Source organism: Blennius ocellaris (genome assembly GCF_963422515.1).
Source record: "Blennius ocellaris genome assembly, chromosome: 2".
Taxonomy (NCBI): domain Eukaryota; kingdom Metazoa; phylum Chordata; class Actinopteri; order Blenniiformes; family Blenniidae; genus Blennius; species Blennius ocellaris.
The window spans coordinates 8,867,539-8,882,107 of NC_137651.1; the positions used below are offsets into that span (position 1 = coordinate 8,867,539).

A 14,569-nucleotide genomic window follows, 5' to 3' on the forward strand; every position below is an offset into this window, starting at 1 on the left:
AAAGTTGGGCCGCAGCAGTGTCACATCTAACGTTTGTTATTGGACCTCCTGATACCAATAATGTAGCGGTGACTCAATGCCTCACTAATTGGTTGAAAATTCAATTTCTAAACCAAGCGATTTATTAGTAAAGATCGACAGTGTCGCAACCTGCTTTATTCTCTATGGAGTTGTGCAGCCTTGGAGCTGATCTGAACTGTGGAGGCAGCGTTCACCCACACTGTCACATTCACACCTCGAGAGTCACCAATCAGCCTCAAATGCGTGTTTTTAGACCGTGTGAGGAAACTGTTAGTTTGGCTTGGGGAAGGTGGACTCAAGATGCTGCACACCGCTGTTGTTGATCGAGAAGCTCACTTTATTACAAGAGAGGAAACCCAAAATCCATAAAGTCCAACAACCGAAATCCCAGAGTTGAAGGGAACATTGCCACAAGAAATACTAAATTATTAAGGAGCGCAGTCACACAGAGAACACAGAAAGAGATCAACCGACGAGCAGAATACAAAATAAAAGGTCATATAGTACCAAAGCAACCAGGTGACGTCAATCACACACTCCGGCACAGGGGACAGCGATCAGACACGAGAAGAGGAAGCCAAGGAGCCTGAAATAATAGACTGGCTTAGAATCTCACAAAAAAACCTAAAAAAAAAAAACTTGAGAGACAACACTTAAACCAGGGCAGAAACTTCAGTGACCAAAGGGGGGGGGGGAACAGGCATGCACAGGGAGAACATGCAAGTTCCACACAGAAAATCACCTCACAGGGATTTTACTGTTGTCTCGCTTAATGTTGAATAAAAACAAAAGTCATACAGATCTCATAATGCATAGTGAAATCTATGCATTATGAGATCTGTTGCCTCGAGGGCTGCTTGCTTCAGACAAACGAGACAAAAAGAAGAAGAATCTTTTAGATGTTTAATTTGAGCTAACATAGGGGGTTATGAGACAAATATGATTAAGAGGTCAATATCATACATTTATCAATAATTTCTTTCCTGGTTACAAGCAGGAGAAACGAAGAAGACAATGTGGGATTCTTGATTTGTTTTCCTTTTTCTGGGCACTCACAGAGCTGCAGGATCATTTTATGTCCTTTAGTCTTCAAATCAACAACAGTGCATCTGTCCGACTTGTTTTCCAGTACTCTTCTCACCCCAAGTATCCTTTTTTGTGTTGAAACAATGGCACATCAAACTGCTTCACGTCTTTTTCAGTCTGAAGGTGAAAGTTTAAGTATGGCGGAGGACCTCCGACCTGATGGCTATCGTCCAGCTTCCTCCTTCAGAAGTCAGCAGCTTTAATCCCTCCACACATGAAGCGTCGCCATCAGTAGTTCACTGCTATCAGGATTATCAAGATTAATGAAAACAAATCTCTTTCATTTAATCGATGTTGGACAGAGGCCCAATGTTAATGAGCTGCCAGGCTTTTGTTTATCGCTCCACATTATTGTCAAACGAACAAAGTCTCTGGTGTTCATGGAAATGATTCAAGTTTGTTGGCGTTTTGTGAATTTCTGACAAAAAGGGAACAGAATAAAAGCTAAGACAGGAGTCGACAGATTGGATGTGTGTGTTCATAAATATTCAACTTAAATGTATGGTTGTTTTTTTTTAGTCACTCAGCTGTAATGTATTGTCTACTTTTTTGAAGCTTCCTAAGCTTTGGATTATTGTCCCATGAACTAACAAACAAACAAATTTGTATTAACTGAGATGAACTGAAGTTTGATTTACATTACCTGCCTGAAAAATGATATAAGCATATATAGATACATGGATCTCCAAAGTGCAATGATAGAAATACACAGAAAGCACACAGAAGAATCCTGATTATTGATGTATTAGAGTAGAAAACACCCAGAGAATAGAATAAAAAGGATACAGGTCTGATCCTTTCGATGTATCGTGATGCTTTGTGCTTCACTGCCCAGATTGACCAGTGTGACTCCCAATGCCGTTTGTCCATCTCGGCAGAAATATTCAGCTCTTGAAAAATAATAAGAGGTCAATAAGAGGTCATGTTTGACTCCACACTGTTTCTGGTGTCTGTTCACCATCGTTCACACCAGAAACACTGTGGTCTCTTCTGGTTAAAGGTATAAATTCTAAGCGTACGCCAGAGGATTGAAAAGGTCAGAGTAAGAGATGAAGATGCTACTCGTGAATAGAAAAAGATACGAGAGCCTGAGGACACTGGAGGTTAACGTTTTCCCACACTGCTCCCCGTCAGGATAAACAAGGTCAATACGAAGAGGTCAGATCCCCTGAGTTTAAAAAGAAAAACCCACAAACACACAAAAAAAAAAACCTTCTCTCCTTGGTTTATTCTATCCTGCTCCTCTTCTGACATCAGACTTCCTCTCCTCTTTTAACACCAGATGGATTTGGTAACCAACACATAAACAGCAGATGGGGCTGCACCAATAAGCAGCTTGTTTCTGATCTCTGACAGAAAGACGAGTTTCTGGTTGTTTTTGACTCCTGGCATGTCAGACACAACTTCAACTGGAAGAGGCAAACATCATTGAGATAATAATAAAACAAATATCACTGCTACTTAAAAAAAACCCCAAAACAACAACATTAAGATTGAATGTGTTTCTATTGATATCTCTGAGTGCATTCTTTTGTATCTGAGCAGATGTCTATTATGAATCAGGGGATATTTTTAGCCTGAACATTGGGAATGAGGATGGAGCCTCTGAAGCTGTAAACCACAAGGCTCTGATGAATAGTCCATCGTTTACGGAAGAGGTCCCAGCTGACCACTAATGGGGGCCCACTCCTCCTCGAACCCTTCACTCTCAGAGCAAAACTTCTATCTGAAGGTGGAAACTGAGCGATCTCTGGACATGGGCGTTTCTGTATTCAGATAACGTCACAAGTTAAAGAAATCTAGATATAAATATATATATTAAATAATATATATTCCCAGATCAGGGAACAGAGATATACACTATCATGTGAATTGTGTGGGATCATACTACAGAGTGTCATTTCAGTGTTTTGCTCCAGTCTGTTATCTAATGAGCCGTTTTTTCTAAACACCCATGCGACCCCTCCTGCTGCGATGAGATGAACGTCGTCGTGACAGAGTGAAGAAGAGCCTCGGTGAACAGCTCCTGCACCCCGGGAGCTAAATGGATTCAGTCACCAGTCATTTTATTAATCACACCTGCGCTTCTTCTACTGTGACATGTCAAGATATGGTAATGGGAGCAAAACACTAATTCAAGGCCCTCCCTGCTTTTATTATATTGTCTCCGGGCTGCACTTGATGGCACCACTGTCAGACACTGTACCGAAGGAAGAAAATCCCCCGGGGAGATGGGTGGGGGTGGGGGGCGGGGGCATTCCAATAAAAATCTCATTCGTGGACTCACAAAGAAACTGCTCCTGAGGAATGTTGATTGAAACATGTACCTTAAGCTGGAATCTCAGCCACTGTGTTTGCAGGTCAGCTTCCTGTTTTGTTTGTGTTTACACTGTTTTGCTGTATTCGTCACACTATCTCACACTTTTTTATTCATCACAGCTGTGTGATCTCTTTTTGAGATGTGAAACTAATGTCTGAATAAAAAGAAGTGAAAAGCTGCCTCTGTGGCTTGTTTTAATGAGTCAAGTTACAATTTTGGCCTCACTGGTCAGTTATTTATGATTTTGCAAGAAACACCTTATATACATTCTATAGCTTGGTTGGTTTATTTGAAGCTCCTGGGCTCAGAACTCTGCAGGATATGTAAGGTGAGCTTCCTCTTTACTCTCACTGTTTTCCTAAATTTAGATTTGCAATTGAAAGTCACACACACCATCTAAATTAATGTGCAATCTCTGCTTTGTCTACTGATGAACATGATGTTTATTTGGACGTTGAGTTGATGTCGGGTGGATTTATTTTGTCAGATAGGATCTAATTCCCTGATTCAGGTATTGTATAATGAATTACAAACACAGCCAGAGGTCATCACAGTTTTTTTTTCTGTGAAAGCTCATGCAGCTTACAGTTCTCACTACTTTTAGGTCTTTCAAAGATGTTGTGTCACCACGGGCTCTTAAAACTTTTTATTTATTTGCTGAGACTGGATTGCAGAGCAATGCACGCACGCAACTGACATAAGTGAGTGCGGGGCTGAAAACGTTGATTGCAGAAAACAGTCCGATTGTAGTTTTATTTCAAACACAATTGCATTAAAAAAAAAAGAAAAATTACATTCATGCCCTCAGATTACAAGAGTCAAACATCCTGCAGGGAGGTACAGGTCACGATGAGTCCTTTTGAGTCCACGACCATCTTTATTAAGCAATGCCATCAGTTTCTTCTTTTGGGAGGAGATACCTGAGAGGAGCAGTGTACAAAAACTACATTCTCTAGAAACCACTTAAATCAAACACTTCAGGCCACTTTCATGAATAATGCCTCTGCAGGGAACAGAAGAACATTAGTATTGCATAACTGCAGACACACATATTATGCATAAAATGATAAAGAAAAAAAAGTTTTTGGAAAACCAGGTGGACCCAGGTGACGGGTGGCACAGCCGTCTTTTCACATATCGGACTCATCAATAATAATTCAATGAGTGGCGTCCTGTGACCTTTAAACAGCGATCAACACCAACACCCCAGCTTATAAAGCAAAGAGACAAACAAATGCAATCTACATTATAGAACCTTATTATTAGTTTATGGTCCTTTTATACGACAGAGATCTGTTTCTATTACAATGTCAAAAGAAAGCGAAAACCATTTATAGATTATTTATCAGTAGTGACTGTAACACACCTCTGGTGGAAGACCGGAAAAAGCCTGATCAATAGAGCAAAATAAGTGGAATGGCGCCTGACTGGAAAATCCCACATTTCGTTCTACAAATACACTCTGAAAAAAACCTTTGTTTTCTATACACAACACCCTCAGAAAAGCTGAATTGCAGCAGAAATTAAAGCGGTCTTTGTTCACAGGAGTAGGATTAAACATTAATGTACAGCATTCATACATACAGCATGTGAAGAATAATCTATAGTCTCATGTGGTAAAGCACAATGTGTCCTCCTTTACTCTTTCACAGTTTGGCCCGCTAGAAACACACTCATTTAAGACATCAGCGGCAGTAAACATTTCGGCATCAACGTGGCAACACTGGAATAAACACAGACATGTTGTATCTGAAGCAGACCAGAGTCTTTCCCCGACACCACACTAATTCTGCACGGGGATTTAATATAATGAAGAATAAACTGGACAAAACAAAAATCAATATGCAGGGAAAAAAACAATAACAGTCATCTAAGTTTACCACCTTACTCATGGGAAAGAGTGGCAAACTCATGTAAAACAACAGTACATGTGTCTGGTGGTGAAATGGTTTAGTACCCATTTTTAAATCCATCAGGCTGCTCAACTAAATATTTTCATATATGATTGGAAAACTACTGAGAGAGCTAATGTATTTTAGTTTTTTACATGTTAGCTACAAAAGTAGTGTTGAAAATGAATGTAAACAGTAAGAAGTTTGTGTATAGTATGAACACAGATTGTGTTTCTTAAAGAAGTACAGACCACCTATTTCAGCTAGTTTTATAGCTCTCTCTATTTTATTTTCTATATCTAGTTCAATAAATCTCAATGAAGCCAGAGCTGGAATTATCATTATTATTAATAACTAAGGTTTTCCCACTACTTGTTTTTTTCCCCAAACTTTTGTTGCACACTTCAGATTACAGTTATTTTAGGATCGAAACTATTTTTGGTCTCATTCTGGTATTATACTGAAAACATCAAATATCACCACAACTGTCCTTTAAACATAATAAAACATAATACGTGAAGTCATTCGTGCTTCATTTCAGTGGTGATTGATCTGCATGGCTGAGATTCTGACTATCAGACGCATGTAGAGTCACTCCTCCTGGCCTCTCATAGATACACATCCATGGTGTTGAGGATCATGCGGCGGCAGAGCGGGCAGTTCTGTTGGTACATAGGCTGGCGCAGGAGGATGTTCGTACACTCTCGACACAGACACAGGTGTCGGCATGGCAGCAGCACCACGGTCTTGGTGCTGTCCTGACATATCACGCACTTTTTCCTCTCCTCCTGCTCCTTCAAAAGAGTCAGCAGATTCTCCTCTGATGCCGATTTGCTTTTATCGCCCGAGGACAGCTGCTCCTTCGGTGGTCGGTCTGCACTAGATGAGGGGGAAACGCTATCATGGAGCTCCCGGTGGGCTCCCTCTCCAGCTCGGCCATCTGGTGGGTCTCTCCTCGCCTCCGGTGTGTCTCTCCTCCCCTCCGCTGGGTCACCGTCGCCTCGCCCTCTGTTTCCGTTGTGCCGGTTCAGCTGTGCCCGCAGCGCCAGGCTCAGCTGGCTGCCGAGTCGAGACAGCGTTCGCCAAAGCCCTCTCTCCAGCAGGTGCAGGCGATAGAGTATCACCTGCACGTGCTGCATGCTGTTCTGTACAAACAGTGGGGTTCTCCACAAAGCCGATGTGACGCGGAGGAGCTTCATGTAGAGTCTGCGCAGTGCGGGGAAGGAGGTCAGGTAGTTCACAATCTGCACGGCTGCATACCGGGTCAGCCCCGGGTTCAGGTAGGCGGTGGTCGTCAGAGTGATGGTGACAGTGAGCACGAGGCCGTAGATGTTCAGGATGAAGATGCTGATGAACATGTGCACCAGTGAATCCAGGAAATCCAAAAACATCTTGCAGGGCGACCAAAGCAGAGCCGACGTGCCGACCAGGGTGCTGTGCAGGAAGGTGAGCGAGGTCAACACGAGCTCCACCAACTTTTGCAGCGGGGCGGTCACTGCCTGCAACACACTGACCACAGCCAGGTACACGTTCTGCATTGCAATGAGAGCGTAGTTCACCACCGTGTTGGTGAAGTAGACCACCAGGCTGACGGCAATGCCACAGCCCTCCAGCACAGACAGCAAACCTCGACACAGGTGATCCTTCCCCCGCAGGAGGTAGTGCAGCGACAGGTAACCCACCATCTTCAGGCTCTCCAGCAGCCCCTCCAAAGCGAGCAACAAGCTCCCCAGCAAGCACACCGACCCGTGGGCGAGGTTCGACGTAGCCTCAATCAGGGACACCAGGCAGAACACCATGAAGTTCCCCAGCTCCAGCAGCAAAGTGAGGAGGAGCGCAGGCAGGCTGTTTATGAAAGCTACGACCGCCAGTATGGTCTGCACCACAGTGTGCACGACCACAAAGTTCAGATCCAGCAGCAGACACGCCGTGTCCAAGCATCGTCCTACTGTGGAGATCACAAAGTTGACCAAACCCATTCTCGTGTATCATCAACCTCTCGGTGTGCAGCTCTCAGGTAGCGCCCTGGTTAAAGTCCATGACTCGTTTGTCGACCCGTTCAAACGTTACATCTTATCTAGGACCACTACCTTTTGATCTCGTGAAAAAAACAAAAAACACCAGCTCATCCAGTCTCTTTTTTCACCTTTTCTTCATGTTAGTGCCACTGAAGCGACGGAGTGAAATCACGAACACACGCATCTCTCGAGCGGATGTTTGTTTTCAAACCAGAAATCCACGCTTCCGCTTGTTTTTAGCGCCTCGCTTTCGTATACCGGTCAAAGAACATCCCGGAAACACTTGGTCAGGTGAAGCGTAACTTCACAAAGCATCTAATCTGCAAAAATACGACCGAAAAAAAGAAAAACAAGACGAAAAGCGCACAAAACACGTCGATATGGTTGCAGTTGTTATCGTGGACGCCATTTTTGTTTTGGTCAGCTGACTTCACTTCTCTATACTGAGCATGCGCAGCAACGGACTTTAAATTACATCAGACGAAAACACAAGATGTTCACTTCTGTGTGCTATTATACGAAGATAAACGACAACAGCAACATTAATAATATAAATAATAGATAGATAGATAGATAGATAGATAGATAGATAGATAGATAGATAGATAGATAGATAGATAGATAGATAGATAGATTTATTTCAGACTCAAGGTCCATAAAAAACAGATTAGTATATAATAATAACAATAATAACAATAACAACAACTACTACAACAACAACACTAATAATAATAATAACAACAACAACAACAACAACAACAATAATAATAATAATAATACTAATAATGCTTTTATTGAAATGTGCTTTATGTCACTGCTTATCATTACATTTAACATACATACATGTATGATGTTACTGCCTCTGTAGTAAGATTTGTAATGGTTATGATGAAACTATAATGGTGACATTGCTAAAATATTTGATATACAATAGAACAATCGCAAGCCAAATGTGGATTTATAAAGATATTATATAACCACACTTGGCTTGAGATGAGCGTGGTTAATGATATTTTACTATATAAACCCAGAATAACAAATGAACTAGTGACATACTTTTTCTCACAGTTTCTACGTTTAATTAAATTAATTTGAGTGAAGAAGCTTTTTATTGATTGTATTCAAGTGTTTTAAATTCTGCTGTTTGTCTCAGAAACATTAAATGTTCTTCTATATTGTAGTATTTTTTGAGCATATGTATGTATGCATTTTGTGGTAGCATAAATTAATAATGTAAGTTTAACAATGTGTGCTTATAATTGCCTCCACGTAATTGTATTAACTTTAATTTCGGTTATGATATTATTCAAAGCGAGACAAAGGTCATGTTGTTATTTGTGTTTTTGGGGCAGCAGGCTGAGGGTGGCTGATAGATAATAGACTCAACAAACTCAATACAATGGCCAGTGACATGGTGGGGGTGGAGATGGACTGTGTACAGATGGTCTCAGGGGTCTCACCTTCAGAAACAGACTCATTTCACCAAAGTGCAGTACAGTGTGCCACAGGAAATCCTTCATTTCTGTCGTCATAGGACTCTATTACTCCTTCCTGTAAATAGTATTTGCTTTGTTCTTTCTGTGATTATATCAGTCACCGTTAAGCCTTATACATACATCATTCATTTCTGAAATTACTCATTTAATTTATACGTATTTGATATTCAACTTTCTTTTCTATGTATTTGTATTTATTATTCTATTCTATTCTATTCTATTCTATTCTATTCAATTCTATTCTATTCTATTTGGGTAGTAGTTTTGATCAATTTGTGAATAAGCCTGCAGGAATGTAAATTAATGAAACCCCGAAAACCCCAGAACCCCAGAGGCAAGCCCCAAAACACTTTCACCCAATGTGTGTGTGTGTGTGTGTGTGTGTGTGTGTGTGTGTGTGTGTGTGTGTGTGTGTGTGTGTGTGTGTGTGTGTGTGTGTGTGTGTGTGTGTGTGTGTGTGTGTGTGTGTGTGTGTGTGTGTGTGTGAGAAGTAAAGCTTATTTCCCATCAGTGTTTTTAACCTTTTGTGACACTTTTAGGATTTTCCATTTTTCTCAAGCTGTACCATTTACATGAACGCAATCTCACTTATTGTGATACCCTCTCCCATTACATCAGCTACTTCAGTGACAATGACAAAAAAAAAAAACAGCTTTGCAATCCTGAACAATATCAACAGCATTTCCTTCCTTGCCTTGTGCCTCATCCTCCCCATCGGAGCAGCTCTGAGTTGAGCTCCTTGTTCTCACAAGGGAAACGCTGACTGATACGATCATGGGAAATCCTGCTCTTATTTTTTGGATGCTTGACAAGCAGCATTTGTTTTAGCATTTTGATGATGCAAAGGGGGTACTGTACATAGGAGGAGCCAAGGAGCTATAAAAGGTCTTGTGCATGACATGTAGTCCTGCTCCTTATATGGTAGCTACCTTTCCCTCTGGTCCAGCAGGCAGCTTCCTTTGTTTGTCTTCTGGTATACCAAATCCTTCCTTTCAAAAGACGAGGGGGAGGACAAGGCATGCTTTCATCTGCAACTCTTCTTTAATGGATGGTTGAAATTTTCCTGTATATGTCTGTGGAGAGATCGGCTCCCTCTGAATTCACTGGCATCATTTTTTTTTGTCTTTCAAAGAGGCTGGAAACTCATTAGCACATAACTGCTTCCTGTTTGTGTCATTTTGTTGGTAAATCAAATTCACAACATGCAGCTTTGACACTTGGTGTTATTATCTTCATTTTTACTCCACAGTCAGCAGAATAATCCAGCAACATCAGTGATGAAAAACATTGCAGTCTGCCATGAAATCTGCCATGACAGCTTGAATAAAAAACTGTATTGCAGAAAGATAAATAAATACAAATGAATAAATGGGATAGAAACATTTACCAATAGAAGCTTGATTTGAATGAAACCAATACAAAAAGACAAACTAGGGTCTTTTCATGAATGACTAATTAAAAAAAATTGGCTTCCCACCTGCTGGGAAACTTCCTTGCTTCAATTATGTCGAGAAACCCCCACTTTTCTTTCTCTCCTCAGAAAAATCTTTTCTTTCAAGTAGGACTTTCAAATGGAAACTGAAAAATAGTTTTGTTGTATCTTCAAATCTACTTGTGGAACATTTCCCCTTATGCATTAAATACCATCCATCCATCCATCCATCCATCCATCCATCCATCCATCCATCCATCCATCCATCCATCCATCCATGAACATTCCAACCCACACTCAGAACTGAGACATTCTTGCCACGTGGTGATAAGTGCTCATCGGTGCACCAACTTGTGGACTCAACATTGTCCAAACTGTTGAAAATCTGTCGTTGTGATTCTCAGTTTTGTGTTGTGTTCCCAGATTTGGAGGTTTATTTTAGCACTCGGAGTTCAGATCTTCTGCTTCATTGATGATTTTGGCAACTAGCCAGTGCACTAGACTCACATCCATTTGCATTTGACTTGTTCTCTCTGTCTCTGTCTCTCTCTGTCTGTCTGTCTCTCTCTCTCTCTCTCTCTCTCTCTCTCTCTCTCTCTCTCTCTCTCTCTCTCTCTCTGTGTGTGTGTGTGTGAACAGGGAGCAAGTGGCAGACTAGAAGCATCTCTGGGAAAACAGAAAGTCCACACAGCAGAAATGACTGGAGTGCAGACTGGTCGAGACCCAGAGCAGGACCCCGCATTCCTGTGCAGTGGTGGAGCCTCTGCTGTGCACTGAGCCTGCGAAGGAGGCAGCAGAGGAGAACTGATGAAGGAGGTGAGATGAAAGTGGCAGACAGGATTTTCCTTCGGTGACTCACTGAGATATGAATAGGATGAGTAAGACAGTGGAAGTCCCTCAGCGTGACTTTCCTGCTCTGTGACTCGTCTTCTCAGGCCCTTTTCTATGCATCTGCAGGATGTCCATCAGTTCCTGCTTCATTACTCACCATTGTGCATCCGTCTCAAAAGTCACGGAGATCGCTGCAACCACAAAACTCATTTTCCTCCTTTATGACGAATAAGGCACAAGATAGGGGTTTCCTCAAAAAGCTGAATATCATCAAGGAGTTTATTGTTTTGTAAGTTATGTATACACTCGAAAAATATAATCACAAAACCTTTCTATTTGTGATAACTAAGGCCTCCAATGAAAATGTATACAAACTAATACTATGTTTATATTATTTTGACAAACTTTATTTAAATATCCATAACCTGCAAGCTTAAATGTCAACCAACCAGCCAACCAAACGTTTCGATTGTGTTTTAATGTTATTAGATGCATCTATATTATTTATACTGAACATTTGTCATACTACAAAATATCTTAAAAATAAGAATATCTTTCATTGTCTATTAATCTCTACTGTACTCATTTGTCCTCAGTGACAAAGGCACTGGGAGATAAACTCCATTTAATAACCTTTTCAAGCACAAACCTTTCTAATTCGTACGCCTTCCTAGACAGGCACTCTGTAGAAACATGTCAGTGGGTGGATTTATTATTATTCATGCCACTATTACACATAATCACCATGGAGAAGCAATGTTCAATTCTTGGGCCATGTCATAATCAAAGTGTCTCTTTGTCACAATCCACGTTGTTGTGACGGAGTTGAGCAGAAATTCAAATTTCTCTCCCACTCTTCCCCCAGCGCCCCCTCACCATACCAGCGCCCGCTCAAAAGTCCCCCCCCCCATCCTCTGGAGCAGCTCGGACAATAGCTGCCTCTCATTCCGCGTAGACTACCCCCAAAACAACTTGCTCCTGGGTTTTTCCTCAGTGGCTTGGAAAGAATGACTTCTTTTCCTCTCCTTCCTTCCTTCTGGCTTTCCTCGGCTCATGAGAGCAGCACTGAGAGGCCTGGCGAGATAAACAGAAGTCCTGAGCAATCATCAATCACAAAGGAATGGCACACAGGGAGCACAGTCAGGCCACTTATGCATCAGGAGGGGAAATCTTAAAGGAGCCAGGTTCAAGGGTAAACGTGTGCAACCTGTCAGTAGAGATGATCTGCTTTGAACCGAGATCTTTCATATTTTGTATTTAACACTTTAACAATACAAAAAGGACATTATTCTGAGTCTTACTGAAAGTTTGATCAGACGCAAGGGACCACTTAGGATCAGTATGAATCAACATCTCGTGACTTTAGCTTATCAGTTAAAATTTAATCAGAATGAAACTGCCAGTTCGATTGAGTTTGATGCAATTAAGTTTGGCAAACAGAGAGTTTGATCCTAGTGCTCAGCCTTTTCTTGATCACATCAGTCTGCTCCTGCTGATTGTCCAATGCTGCAGCCCATCTATTGGACCTTCCTCCCTATTAGGGGCACAGAATATGACTTAGGTGGGCTCAGACATGTGTTGACTCCTGATACTGCTTATGAATGCAAATCACATGATAATTTATTAATCAACCTAGTGAACTAGGAGTATAGAGTTAAGTTGCCTGCTCGAATAAACAAAAGAAAGAGATGGCATGGGCCAGTTCCAAACAGCAAAATAGTGTTTATTGACCGCACTCGGCAGCTAACTGGTAGATACACTGCGAAGAGAGAAAAGTGAAAATAAAACAACAGGGGATGAGACACATAACAGAGAACTCTTAAACTGCTTTACCTCCTCCACCTCAGGCTGGTTTATCTTTCCCTCTGAACATGGCAGGCAATCATTGGATACTTGGAGGCACTGAGCCGAATACCAATCGTTCAGTCTTGGCTGAAAATGGCTCCAGCGCATGCTGAAGCTGGAGCAGAAAGAAAATTATCCTGCAAAAAGACACCGTGCCCACCTGACCCTGTGTTCTGCCTATACTTCTGCTTCATGGTGAAGATCAACGCACAAGTTCAACGCTGCATTTGCCTGCTTGACATTTCCCGTCCTACAAGCCAACATCCTGCTGAGTATAGTTCAAGTGTTAAAATATGAGCCAGATGTTAAGTCACAATCTTATTTCTAAATTGCATAGCTCTTAACGTGATTTCATAGTAACAAAAAAAAAAGGAAAAAAGAAAGGGAATTCTTTAGAGAATAACAGGGATTGTCCACAGCAGTGGGGCTGATGTAGGTTTTCCACTGTCAGCAGGTTCAGTCCAGTCCCTGGGAACTTTGTGGGGGAGGGGATGGAGCTTTTCCTGCTTCTGTTTGCTTCATTCCCAAACCCAGTGGCCCCTGATATTCCCAAATGCCCTGTCCAGGATGTATCATATTAAATAAAGGGTGAAAAGGGGACATTCTTGCAATTTGTCCTGGAGGAATTTCAAGCAGCTTGTTGAAAATAGACAAAAAGATTTCCCCAGTTTCTTTATGAGTATCAATATACTGTATGCCTGCTCCTTGTGCCCCACCTGAGAATGCTCATGAAAAGAATTAGTCATGAGTTACTGACCTTGAGGGGAAAGACAATGTGCTTTTTTAAGAATGCCTACATCTCGGCTCTCAACATAAACTATAAGGATGGTGCTTCACCCTGAAGGAAATGAAACCATCAACAAAGGGGCTTACACCCTTTTCGACACTGATTTAAAGCCCTTTGTTCCCCCCCCCTCCCCCGGCATTTTTAGATAAACATGAATATCGACATATCTTATGAACAGGAACTTATGTGAACAACGTGAAACCTCTCTGCTGTAGAGCACATTGTACATGGTCAAACAATTGCGATTGTGTCGTCCTCTGAGGCAGCGGTACAGTAATCCTGATAGGAAGTTGTGTTGAGTTTCTCACACAAACAACGATGACCAATACTGAACTTTGTTAAGGAGAAAGGAAATGTGTTTTAGCCAAAATGGGTTCAAAGAAAAATGTAAATGAAAATTACAACCAGCAATATTATATTAGAGAAAAATACTGTCGCATATAGGATATCGGATTTCTATTTTGTATCAAAGGGTTCATACAATCTCAGTATTTTCAGGATGTATTTGTGCCTCTTTGTGATACAGTATGACATTTTGGATTTGTCCGTCTGTTGTTGCAGTCCTATTGAGATGAAACTGGCCTCTATTTGGCTCCTCGAACTACAACTGGTTCAAATCCCAATGTGCACGCACGTGTATTGTCACAAATTCTTGCGACTCCACAGCAACCTTCATGTTAAAATGAGGGTTTCCATGTTCGCCATGTGAGAGTTTGGCACAGAAAACAGACTGACAAGGTTCCCTCAGGCTCTCTCATGGCCTTTTTAAAATGTTGTTGCTTCCAAATACAAATAAATAGAAAACCGTGCCTAAATTGAAAATGAGCTAAGGTGACTGTGG

At 41.5% G+C, this 14,569-nt stretch overlaps 1 protein-coding gene across 1 annotated transcript; it reads right to left on the bottom strand.

Annotated features, from left to right (window-relative positions):
• Nucleotides 1-5,927: 5,927 nt before the first annotated feature.
• rnf26 (ring finger protein 26) lies at nt 5,928-7,720 on the bottom strand (the record flags this gene model as incomplete). Its single annotated transcript, XM_080508910.1, has 1 exon — nt 5,928-7,720. The coding sequence occupies exon 1, from the start codon at nt 7,296-7,298 to the stop codon at nt 5,928-5,930; it is 1,371 nt and encodes a 456-aa protein (XP_080365036.1). The 5' UTR covers nt 7,299-7,720.
• Between the last annotated feature and the right edge of the window lie 6,849 nt (nt 7,721-14,569).